This window comes from Vicugna pacos, chromosome 4, assembly GCF_048564905.1.
Source record: "Vicugna pacos chromosome 4, VicPac4, whole genome shotgun sequence".
Taxonomy (NCBI): domain Eukaryota; kingdom Metazoa; phylum Chordata; class Mammalia; order Artiodactyla; family Camelidae; genus Vicugna; species Vicugna pacos.
In genome coordinates, this window is record NC_132990.1 from 1,510,420 (window position 1) to 1,530,172 (window position 19,753).

Below are 19,753 nucleotides of genomic sequence, written 5' to 3' on the forward strand. Positions count from 1 at the left end.
TAATCTTAACAGAATCCAACTTACGAGAACTTTTCTTGCATGGTTGTGTTTTTGGTGTTATATGTGAAAAAATATTGCCAAATTATTTTCTAAGAGTTTTATAGTTTCACATTTTACTTTTAAGTTTATGATTCATTTTGATTTAGTTTTTGTGAAAGGTATAAAGGTCTGTGTCCAGATTCTTTTTTTTTTTTTTGATGTGTGAATGTTCATTTGTTCCACTACTGCCATTTGTTAAAGAGCTAACCCCGTCTCCATTGAATTTCCTTTGCTCCCTTGTCAAAATTCAGTTGACTCTATTTGTGTCAATTTCTTTGCTCTCTATTCTGTTCCATTGATCTATTTGTCTATTTTTTAAATTTGTTTTTTGCCAATACTGCACTTTTTTGATTACTGTAGCTGTGTAGTAAGTTATGAAATCTCATCGTGTCAGTCTCCTGACTTTGTTCTTCTGCAGTGTTGTGTTGGCTCTTCTGGGTCCCTTGCTTCTCCATATAACTCTAGAACCATTTTGCTGACATCTTCAAAGTAACCTGCTGGGATTTTGATAGACTGAATGTATAGATCAAGTTGGAAAGAACTGACATTTTAACAATATCATGTCTCCCTACCCATGATATGGAATATTATTATTATTTTTTAGCTCTTCCTTGATATCTTTTAGCAGAGTTCTGTAGTTTTCCTCATATAGATCTTATACAATTATTTTGGATTTATACCCAAGTATTTCATTTTTGTGTATGTTAATATTGTAGTGTTTTTGATTTCAAATTTCTCTTATTTACGGCTTGTATATAGGAAAGCAATTATTTTTTGTGTATTAACTTGGATCCTGCAGCCTTGGTATAGTCACTTGTTAGTTCCAGAAATTTCTTGTTGATTCTTTGGGATTTTCTACATAGACAATCAGGTCATCTGCAGACAAAGACAGTTTTGTTTCTTCCTTCTCAATCAGTATGCCTTTTCTTTTCTTTTCTTGTTTTCTTGCATTAGCTTGCAATTCCAGTACGGTGTTGAATAGGAGTAGCGAAAGGTAACATTCTTGCCTTGTTTTTGATCTTAGTGGGACAGCATCTAGTTTCTCACCATTAAATATGCTGTTGGTGTCAATTCTGCACTCTTTTTTTTTTTTGCACTATTTATTTAAGCTTAGGCACAATTACTTGCAGAGGTTGCCAGCACAGCTCTTTTTAGCCTAAGCCTAACAAAATTAATATTAATTGTTTAATGTCATCTAACATGCAGTTAGTGTTCAGTTTTCTTTGATTGCCTCCAAAATGTCTAAACAATGTCCACACATTGCACTTCATTGATATGTCTCTCAAGCCTCCTTTTTTCCCATAAGTCCTCATTTTATGCTATTAACTTGTGGAAGTCTTCACATTCTTTTAAAAATTGCAAATTATGCCAATTCACCCTTAGTATTTCAGCATCATTTCTTAATAGTGACTATTTTTGTATGTCCAGAATATTATGATCGTACCTAACAATATTCACAGTCATTCTCCAACATCATCTAATACCCAGTTCATATTGAATTAGCCTTCTTAGTCCCCTAAATGTCTTTCAGTTCATTTGTGCAAACTAGTCAATCAAGGCATACAGATAACACATGAAGCGTGATTTATCTCTTAAGTAGTTCCGCAGTAAGGAAAATCTCTCAAAAATTTCATCATGAAATTGACTTGTTGAAGACCTAGCCCATTTTATGACTGCCCATTCTTAAATTTCATGTCACATTTCAAATCTTGGGAACCTAATCTTGGAATATATAAGTGGAGAGGAAGGTGCAGTGAGATTATGCCTTCCACCCTGCTTCAGGTCTCCCCCCGGATGTACATTGTCTAGAGCGCTATAGCCCTCTTTGTGTTTTTAGTTTCCTGGGCCTTGTCCTTTGACCTCAGGGCAGACGTGGATGGGGAACTTGTGTTATCAGTATGATAGGTCCTTTTATTTCTCAGCATGAGTGCTTACCTGTGGACACTCTGAGACGCTTTTCCTCTTAAGAGTCTACCCAGTGACTTAATAGTCTCATCCAGCTTCTGGGGGCTGAGGGCTTCATTTCCCAACTGGAGATTGGGGCTGAGCCTGCTGCTGGCCCACCTCTGGGAGCCTTATTTATAGGACACTGGTTAAGAGTGGGCTGCCCCGATGCCCTCTGCAGCCTCCCTTCCTACCTCCCTGTCACCCCTGTTGAACTGGGAGGCTGGATACAAGGGTACTCCTCCCAAGCACACCCTCATTTCTCTTCTCTTTCCCCAGCTCTGCTTCTGCAGCTGGACTCTTCTCTAAGAAGAGCACTCAGCAGACCAAGAATATGGCCCCAGGTCTCCTGACAACCAGGGATGAGGTGAGTCCTGAAATTTCTTCCTAGCTGTTGCAGGATGGACCCATTGCATTTTCTTGTCCTGTAAATTCTGTGTTGGTGGTAGACCATACCTAGCCCTGATCTTGGAGATGTGACTTACCTTACCTGGATCGTTTTCTCAGACTCCTCTGCTCCATTCATGACTCATGCATTCACCAAGTAGCAAAATGTTATCAGCGTAGTTAAAATACAGATGCAAGATATTCATGCTGATGTGCCCTGTGATTCCCAAGGCAGGAAAAAGGGAAGGAAATCTTTCAAGGGAGGAGCTGCCTGAGCTGCCTCTGACAGAGTTGGCAAGTGGAAGAGCTGAGGGAAGGCATCCTTTGGGAATGTGGCAGGAAGCCAACCATGTGTCAGAGACTGGGCGACCTGCAGACTGTCCCTCACCATGTTGGAAGCTTGAAGCAGCAGCGACCTTTTGTCACTTGAGTTTGTGTAGAGGTGAGGGTGCTAGCCTGCTGTCTCCTGGTGATTCATGGATAGATTTAGTTTGGCTGGCCTTGTGCTTTTCCACACTTGAAAATTGGAAGATTGCACCTAAGTCCTGAGTCTACACTCATGATGTGTGTGACAGGTAGCTGGAGCCACACAGCATCTCCTTGGTGTTGTCACACCCCCTTGTGTCCCTTGACCCCATGGCCAAGGCACCTGCTTCATTTACTCTTTACCGCCTTCACCCACTCTGAGCCTGGATGGAGGTAGTTCAGCCAGAATCCTGAAAGCCAGGCTGAGTTTTGAGGAGTTTGCCAAGTTGAATTCAAGGATTTGGAAATAAATAGTAATCAAATGAATTATTAAAGGAAAGATTTTCTAAGCCTTAAGACTAGGGAGCATGTTAAGTTGACATAATCAAGTGGAGTTAACATGTATTGACCGCCTAAGCAGATGCCAATTGAAATAAGTGTGTTGATCATATCATGTATGCCAATTAGTGTCAACTGGGCTAATTCCGTTTTCCATTGCCTGTTCTGTAATAAAATTGGCAAGTGTAGAATTTTTTTTGCAAGATCTGGACATGATCTTAATACTGAGCTCATATGGTGGATATTGGCCTGTTACTGTATCAGTTAAAAATGATTGGTTTTTATGTTTTCAGACATCACCAAAGGCTGGATATTCCTCGGTTTTTGCATCTTTTAAATCTTTGAGAGAAAATGTATATGTAGTATATGTGATTCAGAATGTTCCCTAAGGTAATAAGGAGAGCTTTTCTTTTGTATGTTTCACTTTACCATTTCTGCTGTTAATAGAGAAGCATTCTTGGCCCAAAAGAAACATTACTTTACCTGTCCCTTCTGTGCCATTTCCTGTGGGAGCTTTAGCACACCTTGAGTCTTACCCTGTCTAGAACCAACATCTCTCAATATATATTTTTTCCTTTTATTCATTTCCTCCTGAAAAGTTGATGCCAGGGCATGAGCATCTGAGTGACTTTGATTTTTAAGGTGAGGTTTCCATACCTGGAAGAGTGTCAGGCAGTCAGAACGTACTTGTTTCATAAAGGGACCACAATCTTAACTTATTTTGAGAGCACAAGAGAACAGAGAGGTTTGTTTGTTTTGTTGCTTGTTATTTGAGATAAAGAAATTACATATCTTAGGATTCTCTACATTGCATTTTCAGGTGCTTTTTTTGTGTGAAGTCTAAACTGTGTAGAATAACCTGACTTACATATATATCATGACATTTAGGCATTTTTCTTAAGGGCTTTTGCCTGAGAGAATAAATTGGAATCTACATTAGAGTTCTGACATAGAAGGGGCTGTAAGCTGTTAACTGGTAATTAATAGTTAGGATTCTTATATTTAATGTTAAAATTTATAGTTGTATATCTCCTGTGTGAAGGAGCATTTGATGGTTTACAAACAGTGATATCTACAGCACAGCCTCCATTCTTACAAGACTGCCAAATTTAGGGGTTTGCCTATCATTGGAATTAAATGTTTGTAAAATTGTTCATTTAGATATAATTCACATTCAATAAAATTTGCCATTTTAAATAATATAATTGAGGAGATTTTAGTATATTCATAAAGTAGTTCACCCCTCACCACTATCTCATTCAATAATGTTTTCATCATTCCCCAAAGAAACCCCACACCCATTAGGAGTCACTCGCCACACTTCCCTCCCCCAGCTCCTGGCAACAAGTAATTTATTGTCTGTTTCTATAGATTTGGTTGTTCTGGATGTTTCATATAAATGGAATCATAGAATATATGGTCTTTTGTGTCCGTTTTCTTTTACTTAGTGTTAATATTTTCAAGGTTCATCCATGTTATGGCCCAAATCAGTGATACTTCACTCTCCTTTAAGGTTGAATAATATTCTTCTGTATGGATATCTGACATTTTGTTTATTCATTCATCAATTGATGGACATTTTAGTTATTCCTATCAGTAGAATTAATTAATATTTTTGGTCTGTGTGCATCTTTGATAGGTTGTGATGATAAAATTGTAGTGTATTAAAACTAGCGACTACCTCAGTGTCATACCTTTAAAGATGAAGAAACCACAAACATTCACATTCAAACCGATGACTCTACAGTTTAAAAACATTCCCAGATTTTCACTGTTTCATCCCACTATTTCTCAATCATTGGAAACTTAACCTGTTCTCAACGTTTGAGAATCTGTTTCTGTGGGAAATTTTGTTCATGAAATGAATTTTGGACTTACCACCCAATAGAAGCAAGTGAAACAACACGAGTGTTTTAAAGCACATAAGCTACAACTCTTGTGGTAGAGAGGCTGTGTTCCCTTGTCTGCTTTCAAAACCCTCCACAGGATGATGCTACAGCTTCTTTGCTCTCTATTCTACCCCTAGCTGCCCTTTACCTCCTGCTGGCTGTTTTTCCCTGCTCATATCACAGACTTTCTCCTCCTCCCTGCTCAAGGCATCTGTGTTCTTCATCTCCCTATATGCTTCATCTTCATTCTTAGCCCTCTGCTCTTTCCTTGACTATTCTGAGTCTTAACCCATGTTTTAGATTTTAATAAGTTTTTGAGATATAGTTTACATACCATAATTCACCTTTTGGCTGAAATGATCGGACAAGGACTTTAAAGTCTATATGTTAACTATGTTCAATGAGGAAAAGAAAGATGTAGTATTATCAGATAAAACCAACTTCAAGACAAAGAGAAGAACATTTGGAAAAATAAAGAAGTCACTTCATCAGGAAGATAAGTAATAGTTATGTGTGTATAGATCTAATAATTCAGCTTCAAAATAGTTGACAGAATTCAAGGGAACTGCCCCCCACCCAGTACTTGATAGAACAACTAGGTAAAAAAATCTGTAAAAACATATATTATGTGAGGAAAACTAGCAACTGTGCTATCCTGATTGGTAGTTACAGATCACTGTACCCCTCCTATTGCAGAATACATATTTTTTAGAGTACATTTGGTATGCTCATCAAGACTACATGTAGGTCGATAAAGGAAGTCTTAATAAATTTACAATGATTTAAAGAATGCAGAGTATTTTCTGTGACTCTAGTAGAATTGTGTAAGAAATAAGTAATAAGATATCTAAGTAAATCTCAAATATGTATAAATTAACTAACACATTCCTTACTAATTCTTACATCGAAGAGGAAATTGTAGAGAAATTAGAAAATATTCAAACAGAATGATGATGGGAATACAACATATCAAAACTTGTGGGAGGCCAACCTGGGCAGTTTTGCCTTGCTAGCCCTCCAGCCATGCCCTGCACCACTCCTGGAACTAGGATGTGTGTGCCAGCCCCACCCTCAGTTTCCAACTTGGAGACACATGCTCTCATTGATGAGGTTACAAGGTTTAGCACTGAGGATAAGCAAGGGGGCTTAGCAGTTGGGGAGTGGTTGGAACAAATACCCTACAGGCCTTACCTGCTTGGTTTCTCAGACTTGAACAGAGGCAGCAACACGTGGCCACAGTTGCATGCTTGCCAATTGCCTGATGAGCCACTTGGAATTTTGCTGCATTTCTTGGGTCTCAGACACACTGGGCCAGAAAGCAAGGTCTCCTTTGCTTAATGAGAAAGAAAACTTTAGGACAGAAACATAGGCTCTGCCTTCAGAGGACTGATGTTGAGAAAATTCACATATACAACCTAAGTCAAAACAGGCAGCCCTACAATAAAGATGGAGACAAAGCATCTTCTTTTGTAAAAGCAGAAATCACAGGTGATGGTTCCTTCTTGGCATTGGGAATAACTTGAGGAGTGGTTCTCAGGAGCCTGGGCTTAGCGAGAGCTTGTAACACTGGCTCAGGTTAGATTCTTCCCAGTCCCTCCCTGAAGAACTCTGTTGTGTTTCTGGCAAGTCACTCTGCCCCAGATAATTCCATAGGAGCAAGAACCCAGGGATTTGATGAGTGTAGGAGCAATGCCAGTCTAAACTCCGACTTTCCTACAAGGAGAGTAATTCTTCAAGAAGAAGAACCCATGAACGTGCCATTTGTGGCAGAAGCTTCATGTTTGTTATGCGCTCAGGCAATATCAGAAAATTCATTCCGGCGAGAAATCATTGTGTGTGGTAATGGTAGTAACTGCTTCACTGAAAGCTCAAAACTTAGTATCAGAGGATTCATACTGGAGGGAAACTTTTCAAGAGTACTGAGTGTTTAAAAAGCTTCAGTCTAAATTCTGATCTTCTGCATTAGAGATTTCATGTTGGAGAGAAACCTTATGAATGTAGTAAGTGTAGGAGAATACTCAAATCCATCTCAAATCTCTTGGCATCAGAGCTTCCATTTAGAAGAGAAATGCCAACAATCTGGTGAGTGTGACATAGCCTTTAGTTAGAGCTCACTCCTTGTTCTCCCACTCATAGGGAGAATCCCTGTTAGTCTAAGGTGTATGAGAAGCGCTTTTATCTCTGTCTTACATATGGCTCAACACCAAAGAATCTACTTCAGAGAGAATCTCTACAGGTGTAGTGAATGTAAGAGAGGCTTCGTTTTGAGCTCTCAACTTGGACAGAACCAGGGAACTTATAGCATAGGAAAAAAGCCATACAAATGTACTATCTGTAGGTAGCGCTTCAGCCTGAGCTCCCACCATCCTTACCACCACAGATTCCCCTCTGGTGGGAAGCTCTATGGATGCAGTAAGTGTAGGAAAGCCTTCTGTCAAACTGGAAACCTTATTCAGTGTTGAAAGCTACACTAGAGAGAAATCCCATGTGTTAGTCTGCTAGGGCTGCCATAAAAGAATCATGGACAAAATGGCTTAAACAACAGAAATTTTATTTTCTCATGGTTCTGGGAGCGGGAAAATCTTAAAATCAAGGTGCAGTCAATTCAGTTCCTGGTGAGATCTCTCTTCAAGGCTGTAGATGGCTGGTCTCGGGCTGTGTGCTCACAGCAGAGACAGTTCTTGTATCTCTTTCTCTTATGAGGAACCATGCCTATTGGGTCAAGGCGCCACACCTATGACCTCACTTATTAACCTTTATGCTTCCTTAGAGGCCCGATCTCTAAATATAACCAAGTTGGGGTGAGGACTTAAACATAATCTTGGGAGACATAATTCAGTCCATAGAATTACAACTGTGGACCCTCAGAATTCATGTCCTTCTCACATGAACATGATTTATTTCATTTTAACAACCCCCCAACTCTTAACTCATACCAGCATCAACTTTAAAGTCCAAAGTCTCATCTAAATATCTAAATCAGACATAAGAGGGACATAAATAGAGGTACCATTCATCCTGAGGCAAAATTCCTCTCCAGTTGTGAACTTGTGAAACCAGACAAGTTATGTACTTCCAAAATAAAATGATGAACAGAAGTAGGATACACATTCCCATTACAAAAGGAAGAATCAGAAAGAAGATAGGGTGATGGATTCCAACCAGTCCAAAACCTAGCAAGATAAATTGTATTAGCTCTTAAGGCTGGAGAATAACCCTCTTTGGTTTGACGTTCCCCTCTCCAGGCCCACTGAGCTGGTAGTGCCCTTTGGGCTCAGAGGGGTGACCCTCCCTCTGCTGCAGTCTGAGAGTGCAGTGCTGAACCCAGGGAGTAGCAGCCTTGCTTCCTGGGCCTGTGATGGGATTGGAGGTCCTGACAACTTATGAATAGCTTCCAGGGTCATTATTCCCTTTCCTTGAAGTACGATGCATGTGTGCAACCTTCCTGTTCCTTCCTGTTTTCTGAGTTGACTTTAGTCCCAGCTGCAGTGTTTTTGCTGGTCTACTTCCACCTCTTCCTGGCTTGTGCTGAGATAACTGATTAAATTCATGGTTCATACCCATACTGATCACATTAGCAAATTGTTGTTCAGACATACCCTCTTCAGAATAAGTTTTCTCTCTTTACTTTTTTTTTTTTCCCAATGTGGGAAGGCTTAAAATTTTCTAGTCTTCAGTTGGGGTTCCTGTTTACTTAATTTCTTCTTCAATTCATCTCTTTTCACATTTTACTGTAAGCAGTCAGGAGGAACCAAGCCATGTTGTCCATGTTTGAAATCTCCTCAGTTAAATACCCAGTCTCATCACTCACAGAAAGTTCAACCTCACACAAAACGTTAGAACACAGTTCAGTCAAGTTCTTTGCCATGTTGCAATAAGGATCACCTTTCCTGCAGTTTCCAATAACCTGTTGCTTATTTCCATCTGAGACATCACCAGAATGGCTTTTAATGTCTGTATTTTGCCAATATTCTTTGCATGATTATTTATGTATTCTCTAAGAAGGTGAAAAATTTCTCTTTAGCTCTCTTTTCATTCTGAGCCCTCATGAAAATCACCTCTGACATTTGTATTTCTACCAACACTCCCTTCACATGAATCTCAGGTTTTTACAGGATGCAGCACAAAATTCTTTCAGCCTCTACCCATCACAGTGTCAAAGCACCCCACTGTCAGTACCAAAATCTATATTAGTCTGCTAGGGCTGCCATAACAAGGGCCATAGACGGGTCACTCAAACAGCAGAAATTTATTCTAACAGTTTTCAAGGCTTGAAAGTTAAGATCAAGGTACTGGCTGATGAGGTTCCTGGTGAAGGCTTTCTTCCTGGTTTGCAGACTTGCTGCCTTCTCATTGTGTCCTCATATAGAGACAGAGAGTGAGCTCTCATCTCTTCCTCTTAAAAGGCACCAACCCTATCAGGACCTCACCTTTATGAGCTCATGTTAACTTTCCTTGCAGGCCATGTTTTCAAATATAGACACATTGTGCACTTCAACGTAAATTTTGGAAGGACACAATTTAGTCTACAGCACCACACAAATGTTATGCATGTGGAAAACCTTTAGTCAAAATTCACAACAAGTGACAGAAAACACAAGTGAAAATTCACAGAGGGGTGGACTGAACCTTTTAAATACAGTGAATGTGAAACTCTGGATTTGTTCAATGTCAGAGAAGTGATAGAAGGAGAGAGGGTCTAGATACAGGTGACATGTAAGAAGTTTCCATGTGCTAAGCCCACATGGATCCTGACTGCACATTAGAGCAGTGACACCACAAAGAGTCAGGAGCATTGGGAAGATTCTGATGATACTCAGTGTATGCAGGATTGTGAAAGCCCTGTTAATAGTGTCAGTTTCCGATTTGTTGAAAGTATTATGATTCTGGGCCATCTGCTAGGATGTGGAAAGTGTCGTTGGAAACACACCTTCTTGAGAATGACTTTAAAATTTTTTGTTGATGTGAAATTCACATAACAAAATCAGCCATCTTCATATGTACAATTCAGGGGCATTTAGTACACAAACAATGTTGTACAACCATCACCTCTGTCTAGTTCCAGCACTTACTTTTTCATTACTCTCAAAGAAGTCATTAAGCAATCAGTCCCTATTTGCGCCGCTCCCCAGATACTGACAACCATTAACCTGATTTATGTCTCTATGGATTCACCTGTTGTGGATATTTCATATAAATAGGATCATACAATTAAAGAAAAAACAGTCTGTGATATCAAAAATGGCAGAGCAAGGAAATCCATGGCTCTGTACCTGCTCAAAAGCAACTGATGAGCTGCCAGAAACTGTTAACTTTCCATTAACTTTTGTATAACTTTGGAGTATTGTCAAAAACTGGAAGATCTGGTGAAGACAGTAGCTTCTACTTTGTGGCAGGAGAGTCCTGTGGCATTTTAAACTGCCTCCCTACCGACTATCCATGAGGAAGCCCAGGCACAAAGACTTCACATCAGCTATCTTAAATATGCATAAATACATAAAGGAAACCGTGGATGTGGGAGGAAAGGAACTAGGTCAACAATGCTTGCACAAATAGAAAAAATCATAAAGGGAAGTTATGAAAAGGAATCAGATAGAAATCCTGGACTGCATAGCTCAGTAACTGAAGTGAAAAATTCATTATAGATATTCACAGCATATTTAAACAGGCAAAATACAGTCATTGCACTTGAAAATACTTCAACTGAGTTTACCCATTCTGAGGAATATAGAAAATAAAGAATAATGAAAGAGGAACAGAGCATGAGAGACCTACATGACACCATTTGGTGTATATCCATACACATAATGGGAATTGCAGAGGGAAAGGAAAGAGAGCATTTCAAGAAATAATTTACAGAAATGTACTCAAATTTGATAAAAGGCATAAACCTATGTTTCCAAGGCACTCAACCAGCTACAAGTAGGATAAACTCAAAAAGATCCACACTAAGAAATAGAGTCAAATTGTCAAAACCTAAACACAGGACTTTGAAAGCAGCAAGTAGCTGTTACCTACAAGAAATCCTCAAATAAGATTAACAAGTGAGTTCTTATTGGAAACCACAGAGGCTACCAGTCAGTAAGATGACATTTTAAGTCTAGAAAGGAAAACTACCAATTACGAATTCTATATCTGACAAATTATTCTTGGAGAATGAAGGAGAAATTCAGATGTTACCAGATAAAACCTGAGAGAGCTCACTAGTAGACCTGCTCCACACACACACACACACACACACACACACACACACACACACAGACACAAGCTGAAATGAAAGGACACTAGATAGTAATTCTAAGCCTAGGAAAGTAAAATGAACACTAGTACATAGGTTAATATAAAAGCCAGTAATAATATGCTTTTTGTTTGATTTATAACTTCTGCTTTTTCTATATGATTTAAGGCAAACATACAAAAAGTATTAATCTAAGTTAGTGGGCATACAATGTATAAGGATGTAACCTTGGACAATTACAAAACAAGGTGGGAGGGATGGGAAAGTATAGGAGCAGAGTGTTTGTATATTGTTTTAATGAAGTTGCTGGAGTTCTACAAATTTAGCATGTGAATTATAATCTACACGGTAACCTCTAAGAAAATATTTAAAATATATACAGAAAATGAAAGAAGGGAGTACAAGTGTTAAATTACAAAAAAAAGTTAATATTTTAAAAAGCAGTAATGGAGGAACTGAGGAACAGAAGACATACACAGAAAATAAAAGGCCAAGTGGCAAAAATAAATCCTTTTTTATTAATCACATTAAGTGTAAATAGAATAAACTCCTCAATCAAAAGGCATAGTTTAGCAGGTTGAATTGAAAACTCAAAATCTGCACATACTGCTTATCAGAGACTCACGTTAGATACATGACCATAAAGGGGTTGAAAGTACAAGGATGGAAAAAAGATATTTCATAAAAACAATAACCAAACGAGAGCTGGAATGAGTGTATCATGAGACAAAATAGATTTTAAATCAAGAAAAGATGACAAGAGATGAAGAAAGACATCATATATTGATAAAAATTTCACTACAGAAAGAAATAAGAAATATATATACATATGTGTATATATATATGTGTATGTATGTGTATATATATATCTACACACACACACACACCCCTAACAAATATGTCCCAACATATATGGAGTAAAAAATGGGCAAAATTGAAGAGAAAAATAGTTCTACAATAATATTTGGAGACTTCAATACCCAACTGTCTATACTACACATAGCAGACAGACAAGAAGTCAACAAGAAAATGTAGAACTTGTTCAACACTATAAATCAATCACACCTAACATTTGTATACAGAACACACCACCCAAGAACAGCAAACAGTATGTTCCACTCAAGCGCACATGGAACAATCTCTAGGGTAGACCATATGTGAGGCCAGAGGTAAGTCATAATAGTTTGAAATAATTGAAATCATACAAAATAACTTTTCTTTTTACAATGAAATGAAACTAGAAATGAATAAGAGAAAGAACTCTGGAAAATTCACAAATATGTGGAAATTAAGTAACATACTCTTAACCAATGTATCAAAGAGGAAAAATCATGAGAAAGTTAGACAATACTCGGAGAGACAAATGAAAATGAAATCATGATATACCAGAAATTATGGAATACAGTGAAAGGGGTGCTTGGAGAGAAATTTATAGCTGTAAATACATAATTAAAGAAGAAAGATCTCAAATTAATACCCAAATTGTATGACTTACATAACTAGAAAAAGAAGAGCAAACTAAACCAAAGCTGGCAGAAGCAAGGAAATAATAGAAAAATACAGCAAAAAGCAAAGACAACTAAACTAGAGAATAGAAAGATGATTGAGATGTCAACAAAACCCAAAATTGGCTCCTTAGAAAGATCAACAAAACTGACAAGACTTTATCTAAATTGACTAATAAAAAGAAGACTATTAAAAACAGAAATAAAATTGGAAACATCATTTTTTAAGAATAAAAATGACTATAAGGAAATACTATTCAAGTTGGCTACCTGAGGTGAAATGAACAATTTTTTAGAAATGCACGTCTGTCTAAACAGACTCAGGAAAGAAGGGAAATTCTGGATAGATCTATAACTAGTTAGAATATTGGATCACTAATTAAGAAAAAAAAAAAAACCTCCCTGCGTAGAAAAGCTCACAATGAGATGGCTTCACTTGTTAATTCTACTAAATATATAAAGAAGAGCTGACACAAATCTTTCTCAAACTGTTCCCCAAAGTATTGCAGAGGACATTTCCTCACTCATTCTTTGAGAACACATTGCTCTGATTCTGGAAGTCTCAGACAAAGACATTTCCAGAAAAGAAGACTCCAGGTAGTATTCCTTACATGAACATAGAGACAAAAATCCTCACCAGGATATTCCCACAGCAAATTCAGCGGCCCATTAGAAGCACTGTACCACATGACCAAGTGGGAGTTACTCTCAGAATGCAAGAATATTTCAAAATCTTAAAATCCTGTAATACACTACCTTAAGAGAATTAAGGATAAAAACCGCCTGATAATCTCAACTGATGAAGAAAAAGCATCTGATGAAATTGAACACTTTTTTCATGATAAGAACACTCAGTAAACTAAGAATAGAAGGAAACTTCCTCAACATGATAAAGACTTTATTATATGCAAAATCTACATTAATATTGTTCTTCATGATGAAAGACTGAAAGTGTTTCCCTGAAGAACAGAACAAGATAAGGATGCCAGCTTTTGCTACTTTTGTTCAACATAGTATTGGCAGTTCTAACTGAATAATTAGGCAGAAAAAGAAAAGGCATCCAAATTGGAAAAGAAGTAGAATTATTTTTTCATTGAAGGCATGATCTCAAATCTACTCAGCCCTAGAGTGTGCAAAAAAAAAATTTGTTAGAACGAATAAATAAACTGAGGATATTTGCAGAACACAAGATCAACACGCAGAAGTCATTCGTATTTCTGTACATTTCCAAAGAACTATCCAAACAGGAAATGTTAAAAATTTCATTTACAATAGTGTCAAAAAATTCAGCAATAAATTTAACCAAGGACACCTTTGGTGTACACCTTAAACAAGATAACATTGTAACTCACCTATATGTTAATAAAAATAAATTTAAAAATACCTTTCATGTTTGATATAAATAAGAAAATCTATCCTAAAATTTATCTGGAATCTCACAGGACCCTGAATAGCCAAAATGATATTGAAAAAGGAAGAGGAGTTTGGAAGATCCACATTGCTTGATTTCAATACTTTATACCAAACTACAAGCAGTGACAAAACACATACTGCCATAAGTAGAAAGAGAGAGATCAATGGAGCAGGACTGAGACCCCAGAAATGTATCCCTCATATATCTATGGTCAGTTGATTAAAAAAATTGTTTTTAATTTAGTTATTTATTTTTGTTGGTGGAGGTAATTAGGTTTATTTACTTATTTATATATTTTCTTTTTAATGGAAGTACTGGGGATTGAACCCACGACCTTGTGCATGCTAGGCAAGCAGTCTACCACTGAGCTATACCCTCCCCTATGGTCAGTTTATTTTTGACAAGGATGCCAAGACCATCCAACTGAAAAAGAACAATTTATACAAGTGGTGCTTGAAAAGCTGGATATCCACAGCTGAAAGAACTTGAGATGGATGAAAAATTAGAAAGCCTCTGCAGAGAAATAGAAGATGTAATGAATCCAGTGCATGGAAATTTCAGAACTGAGAAATCCATACCTGAAAGAAAAAGCTCAATAGATGGGCTTATGAGCAGATTAGAAGTAACAGAGAAGTCGTTGAACTAGAACATAAAATAGAAATTATCCAGTCTGTTGAAAAGGAAGAAAGTATACTAGGCAAAAAAAAAAAAAAAAAAAAAAAGAATAGTCTCAAAAACTGTAGGAGTATAACCAAATATTTAACATTTGTGTCATTCCTGTTGTAGAAGAACAAGCAAAGAAGGGTGGGGTTGAAAAAGTATTAGAAGACTCAGTTGGCTGAAAACTTCCTAAATTTGACAAGATATAAATTTACAGATTCAAAAAGCTGAGTGTATCCCAGACATGATACACCCACTATAATCCATGCCAAGATAGATGATAATGAATCTTCTGAAGATTAAAAATGAAGAAAACATCTTGACATCGGCTAGAGAATATAACACATTACTTATAGGGGTAGAACTATTACGGTGGTAGTGAATTTCTCAGAAATGACAAAGGTTAGATGGAAGTGATGCAATGTTTTTCAGGTGCTGAAAGAATTTTAAGCCCCAAGTCCTGTATGAAATAAAAACATTTTTCATAAATTAAGGGAAACCGGGACATTCCCAGATGAGGGAAGACTCGGAATTTATCTCCAGGAGAATGAGGAAAGGTAATTTTATAAATGAAAAGGAAACAGAGGGAACCTTGGAACATCTGTGTGCAGTAAAGAGTTAACAGAGCAGCTTGAGACTGCTTTGGCTGGCACTGGGATCTTGCATTTCAAGCAGGCTGGTATCATTCTCAGAATTGATATGAATCGCTCTCACTGCCTAAAACTATGCAAACAGCATGGTTTATGCTTTCCATCTGGAATCTTGAATTTTGGTATGTGCTAGGCAGGTGCCTGAGTGACCAGCCTACCATTAAAAAAGTTGGGCGCTGAGTGTCTAATGAGCTTCCTTGTTAGACAACGTTTAATGCATGTTGTCACAAACCCTTGTTGGAAAATTGTGTCACGTGCTACTGGGAGAGGATTGTTGGAGGTTTATTCCCAGTTTCCTCTGAACTTTCTCTCATACCATTTCCCTTTGTTGATTTTGCTGTGTATCCTTTTGTTGTGATTATAGCCAGGCATGCAGCTATATGATTGATGTTTTGAGTCTTTCTAGTGAACATCAAACTTGGAGATGGTCTTAGGAACCTTGCACAATCAGGAAGGAAGAAAACACCATAAGGAAAAATACAGGTGACTGGAGTAGGTACTCCTCTTACGTATGATTTCTCTAAACTAATTTTGATGGTTGAAGCAACGTATTACATGATCTGAGGTGATTCTAAATGTGTATATCGGAAGTACTTAAGAAAATTATATTTTAAACAGGAAGGGCAAGAGGATATAATGGGAGGTAAGGTTTGCATACTTCTAGCCAGTAAGATGACAATCCCAGAAGACATAAGTTATATACACATAATGTAGCACCTAGACCAACAACAAGAAAAGCTATACAAAGAGATACAGCAAAAAACACTATAGATAAACAAACACAGAATTCTTAAAAAAAAAAAAAGTTCAAGAAACCCGGGAGTCAGTAATACGGAAGCGGGAGCACAAAGAGGAAACCAAATTAAAATGGTCGAAATACATCAACTAAAAGTGAGAGACTCTTACAGTGGATTAAAAAAACTGAGGTTAACTATACTTCAAAAGCAAAGAAAGAGGACACGGTCAAGATGGCGGTGGTGGCTGGCCTAGCGCAGAGACCCCTCCAGCAGGTCTCCGGGCTGCTGAGGAGGCGCTTCCACCAGACGGCGCCGGCGGCGCTGCAGATGATAGTTCATGTGGCTATAAATGAAGGTATGAATGAAGAGCTGGAAAGAGATGAGAAGGTATTTCTGCTTCGGGAAGAAGTTGCCCAGTATGATGAGGTATATAAGGTTAGTTGAGGTCTGTGGAAGAAATATGGAGATAAGAGGATCATCGACACTCCCATATCTGAGTTGGGCTTTATTGGAATTGCTGTAGGTGCAGCGATGGCTGGGTTGTGGCCCATTTGTGAGTTTATGACCTTCAGTTTCTCTATGCAAGCCATTGACCAGGTTATAAACTCAGCTGCCAAGACCTACTACATGTCGGGGGGGCCTTCAGTCTGTGCCCATAGTTTTCAGGGGGCCCAATGGTGCCTCAGCTGGCATGGCTGCCCAACACTCCCAGTGCTTTGCTGCCTGGTATGGACACTGCCCAGGCTTAAAGGTGGTCAGCCCCTGGAGTTCAGAGGATGCCAAAGGACTTATTAAATCAGCCATTCAGGATAACAATGCAGTGGTGACGGTGGAGAATGAATTGATGTATGGAGTTCCTTTTGAACTTCCCTCGGAAGCTCAGTCAAAAGATTTTCTGATTCCTATTGGAAAAGCCAAAATAGAAAGGCAAGGGACACACGTAACCATAGTTTCCCATTCAAGTCCTGTGGGCCACTCCTTAGAAGCTGCGACAGTGCTGTCTAAAGAGGGAATTGAATGTGAGGTGACAAATAGGCGAACCGTCAGACCAATGGACATTGAAACAATAGAAGCCAGTGTCATGAAGACCAATCATCTCGTAACTGTGGAAGGAGGCTGGCCACAGTTTGGAGTAGGAGGTTAAGTTTGTGCTAGGATCATGGAAGGCCCTGCATTCAATTTCCTGGATGCTCCTGCAGTTTGAGTCACTGGTGCTGATGTCCCTATGCCTTATGCAAAGATTCTAGAAGACAATTCTGTACCTCAGGTTAAAGACATCATATTTGCAATAAAGAAAACACTGAATATTTAGTTCTGACCTGAATTTCAAGTCACTCGGATTTACCTAAAATACCTGCTGAGACTTCACCTGGATTGTCTGTAAGACCTCATGACTCATTGTCATCTCTAAAGTAACAACACAGATGTTTTTGTACTGGAAAGAAGTTTAAATGTTTGTATGTGGAAAAATTCTCCTGCCTAGGTTCCATGCTTTTTTGGTCTGTTACAGTTGCCATGTTCTTTGAATAAGATGACAGTTAAACTTTATCCTCTCACTAGAAGGGCAAGGTATGAACATGACAGAGTCCTGATGAATGATATCTCCAAAGAAAAGATAACTTACATGTAAAAAATAAAAGCATATAATCTACATTTACTGTTAGATTGTTTTGATAAGGGATAAAGGAATTCCTAACTATGAAAAACAAACAAACAAAAAAAAAAAACAAAGAAAGAGCCACGAGCTTTTCTCTCGTGACTACAACAAAACCACAACTGACTGCTAAAGAACCATGAAAAAAAAAAAAGACTGGAACCCAGCAAAAAAGATCTTCTTCAACTGGAAACATAAAGAGGGAACCACAGTGGAACAGTAGGAGGGGCGTCCTCATGATATAACTTGACCCCATACCCCTTGGGTGGGCACCCGCATGCTGAAGGCTAATGAGTAGCAGAGACCCTCCCATAGGAGTGAGAGTTGGAGCCCCATGTCAGGCTCCCCTGCCTGGGGTTCTGGCATTGGGAAGAGGAGGAGACACCAGGACATCTGGTTTTGAAGCCCAGTGGGGCTTATCTCCAGAAGCCCCACAGGACTGGGGCAAACAGACTTCACTCTCTTGGGAAGCATACATAGAATCTCACATGCACCAGGTCCAAGGGTGGAGGCAGTTATTTCATAGCAATCTGGGCCAGACCTGCCTGTTGGTTTTGGAGGGTCTCCTGGAGAGGTAGGGCATGGCTGTAGCTCACCCAGGGGACATAAAAGCTGGTGGCAGATCTTCTGGAAATGTTCAGCTACATGAGCCTTCCTGGAGGCTGACATCTTGATTGGTTCATTAGCACCTAGAGCCAGCCCCACCCAACAGCCCATAGGGAAGCCTCAGGCCAAACAGCATACAGGGTGGGAATACAGCCACACCCATCAGCAGACTTCCTAAGCCACTAAGGCCTCTCGATACAGCCTTACCCTCCAGAGGTCCAGGACCAAGCTTCACCCAGCAGTGGGCAGGCACTGGCTTCTGCCAGGAAACCTGTGTAAGCTTCTAGTCCAGCCTCATCCAACAGGGAGTAGATATCAGAAATAAAACAATAATCCCCAAGTCTGTGGAATGAATCCACAAACACAGGCCAAACTACACTGGGACCAACTGGCTCTTGGCCCTTGGGTGACAAGAGAGGAGTGTACTGCTGGGATGCATAGGACCTCTCCCACAGGGGGCCACCTCTCCAAGGTCAAGAAACATAACTAAGCTACCTAAAAATACAAATAGATAGACAGTCAATATGAAGTAGCAGAGGAATATCTCCTAGGCCAAGGCACAAGATAAAATCCCAGAAGAAGAAGTAAGTGATGAGGAGATAGGCAATTTATCTGAGAAAGAGTTTAAAGTAAGGATGGTAAAGATGTTCTGAGAACTCAAGAGAAGTACAGATGCACAGAGTGAAGTTTTTAGCAAAGATTTGGAAAATACAAAGAATACCAAACAGTTGAATAAAATCACTGAAATGAATAACACACTAGAAGGAAACAAGGATACAAGGAAACAAGAATAGACTACATGAGGCAGAAGAATGGATCAATGAGCTAGAAGACAGAATAGTGGAAATCATTACTACAGAACAGAAAAAAGAAAAAAGAATGAAAAGAGATGACGATAGTTTAGGAGAACTCTGGGACAACATGAAATATATTATTATTCACATTATAGGGATCCCAGAAAGAGAAAAGAGAGAAAGGACCTGAGAAAATTTTTGGAGAGATAACCAAAAAATCCCCCAACTTGAGAAAGGAAAGAGTCACCCAAGTCCAACAAGTGCAGAGAGTTCCACACAAGATCAACCCAAAGAGGAACACACTGAGACACACAGTAATCAAAGTGACAAAAATCAAGGATGAGGAGAAAATATTAAAATTAGCAAGAGAAAAGCAACAAATAACACACAAGGGAGCTCCCATAAGGTTATCAGCTGATTTTTCAGCAGGAA

The 19,753-nt window shown here is 38.7% G+C and overlaps 1 protein-coding gene and 1 pseudogene across 11 annotated transcripts in view; both read left to right on the forward strand.

Annotated features, from left to right (window-relative positions):
• The window catches only part of LOC140695949 (uncharacterized), a 54,045-nt gene that overhangs the window by 13,554 nt on the left and 20,738 nt on the right, over positions 1–19,753 (forward strand). For 9 of the 11 annotated variants that reach the window (XM_072959066.1, XM_072959067.1, XM_072959068.1 and 6 more), the window contains one exon: positions 2,263–2,350. The exons of the other annotated variants lie outside the window; for them this stretch is intronic. In XM_072959066.1, the coding sequence (XP_072815167.1) occupies positions 2,263–2,350 (88 nt within the window). The remainder of the gene's footprint in view (positions 1–2,262; positions 2,351–19,753) is intronic. 11 annotated transcript variants of the gene reach the window in all.
• LOC140695789 (pyruvate dehydrogenase E1 component subunit beta, mitochondrial pseudogene) lies at positions 16,275–17,920 on the forward strand (annotated as a pseudogene).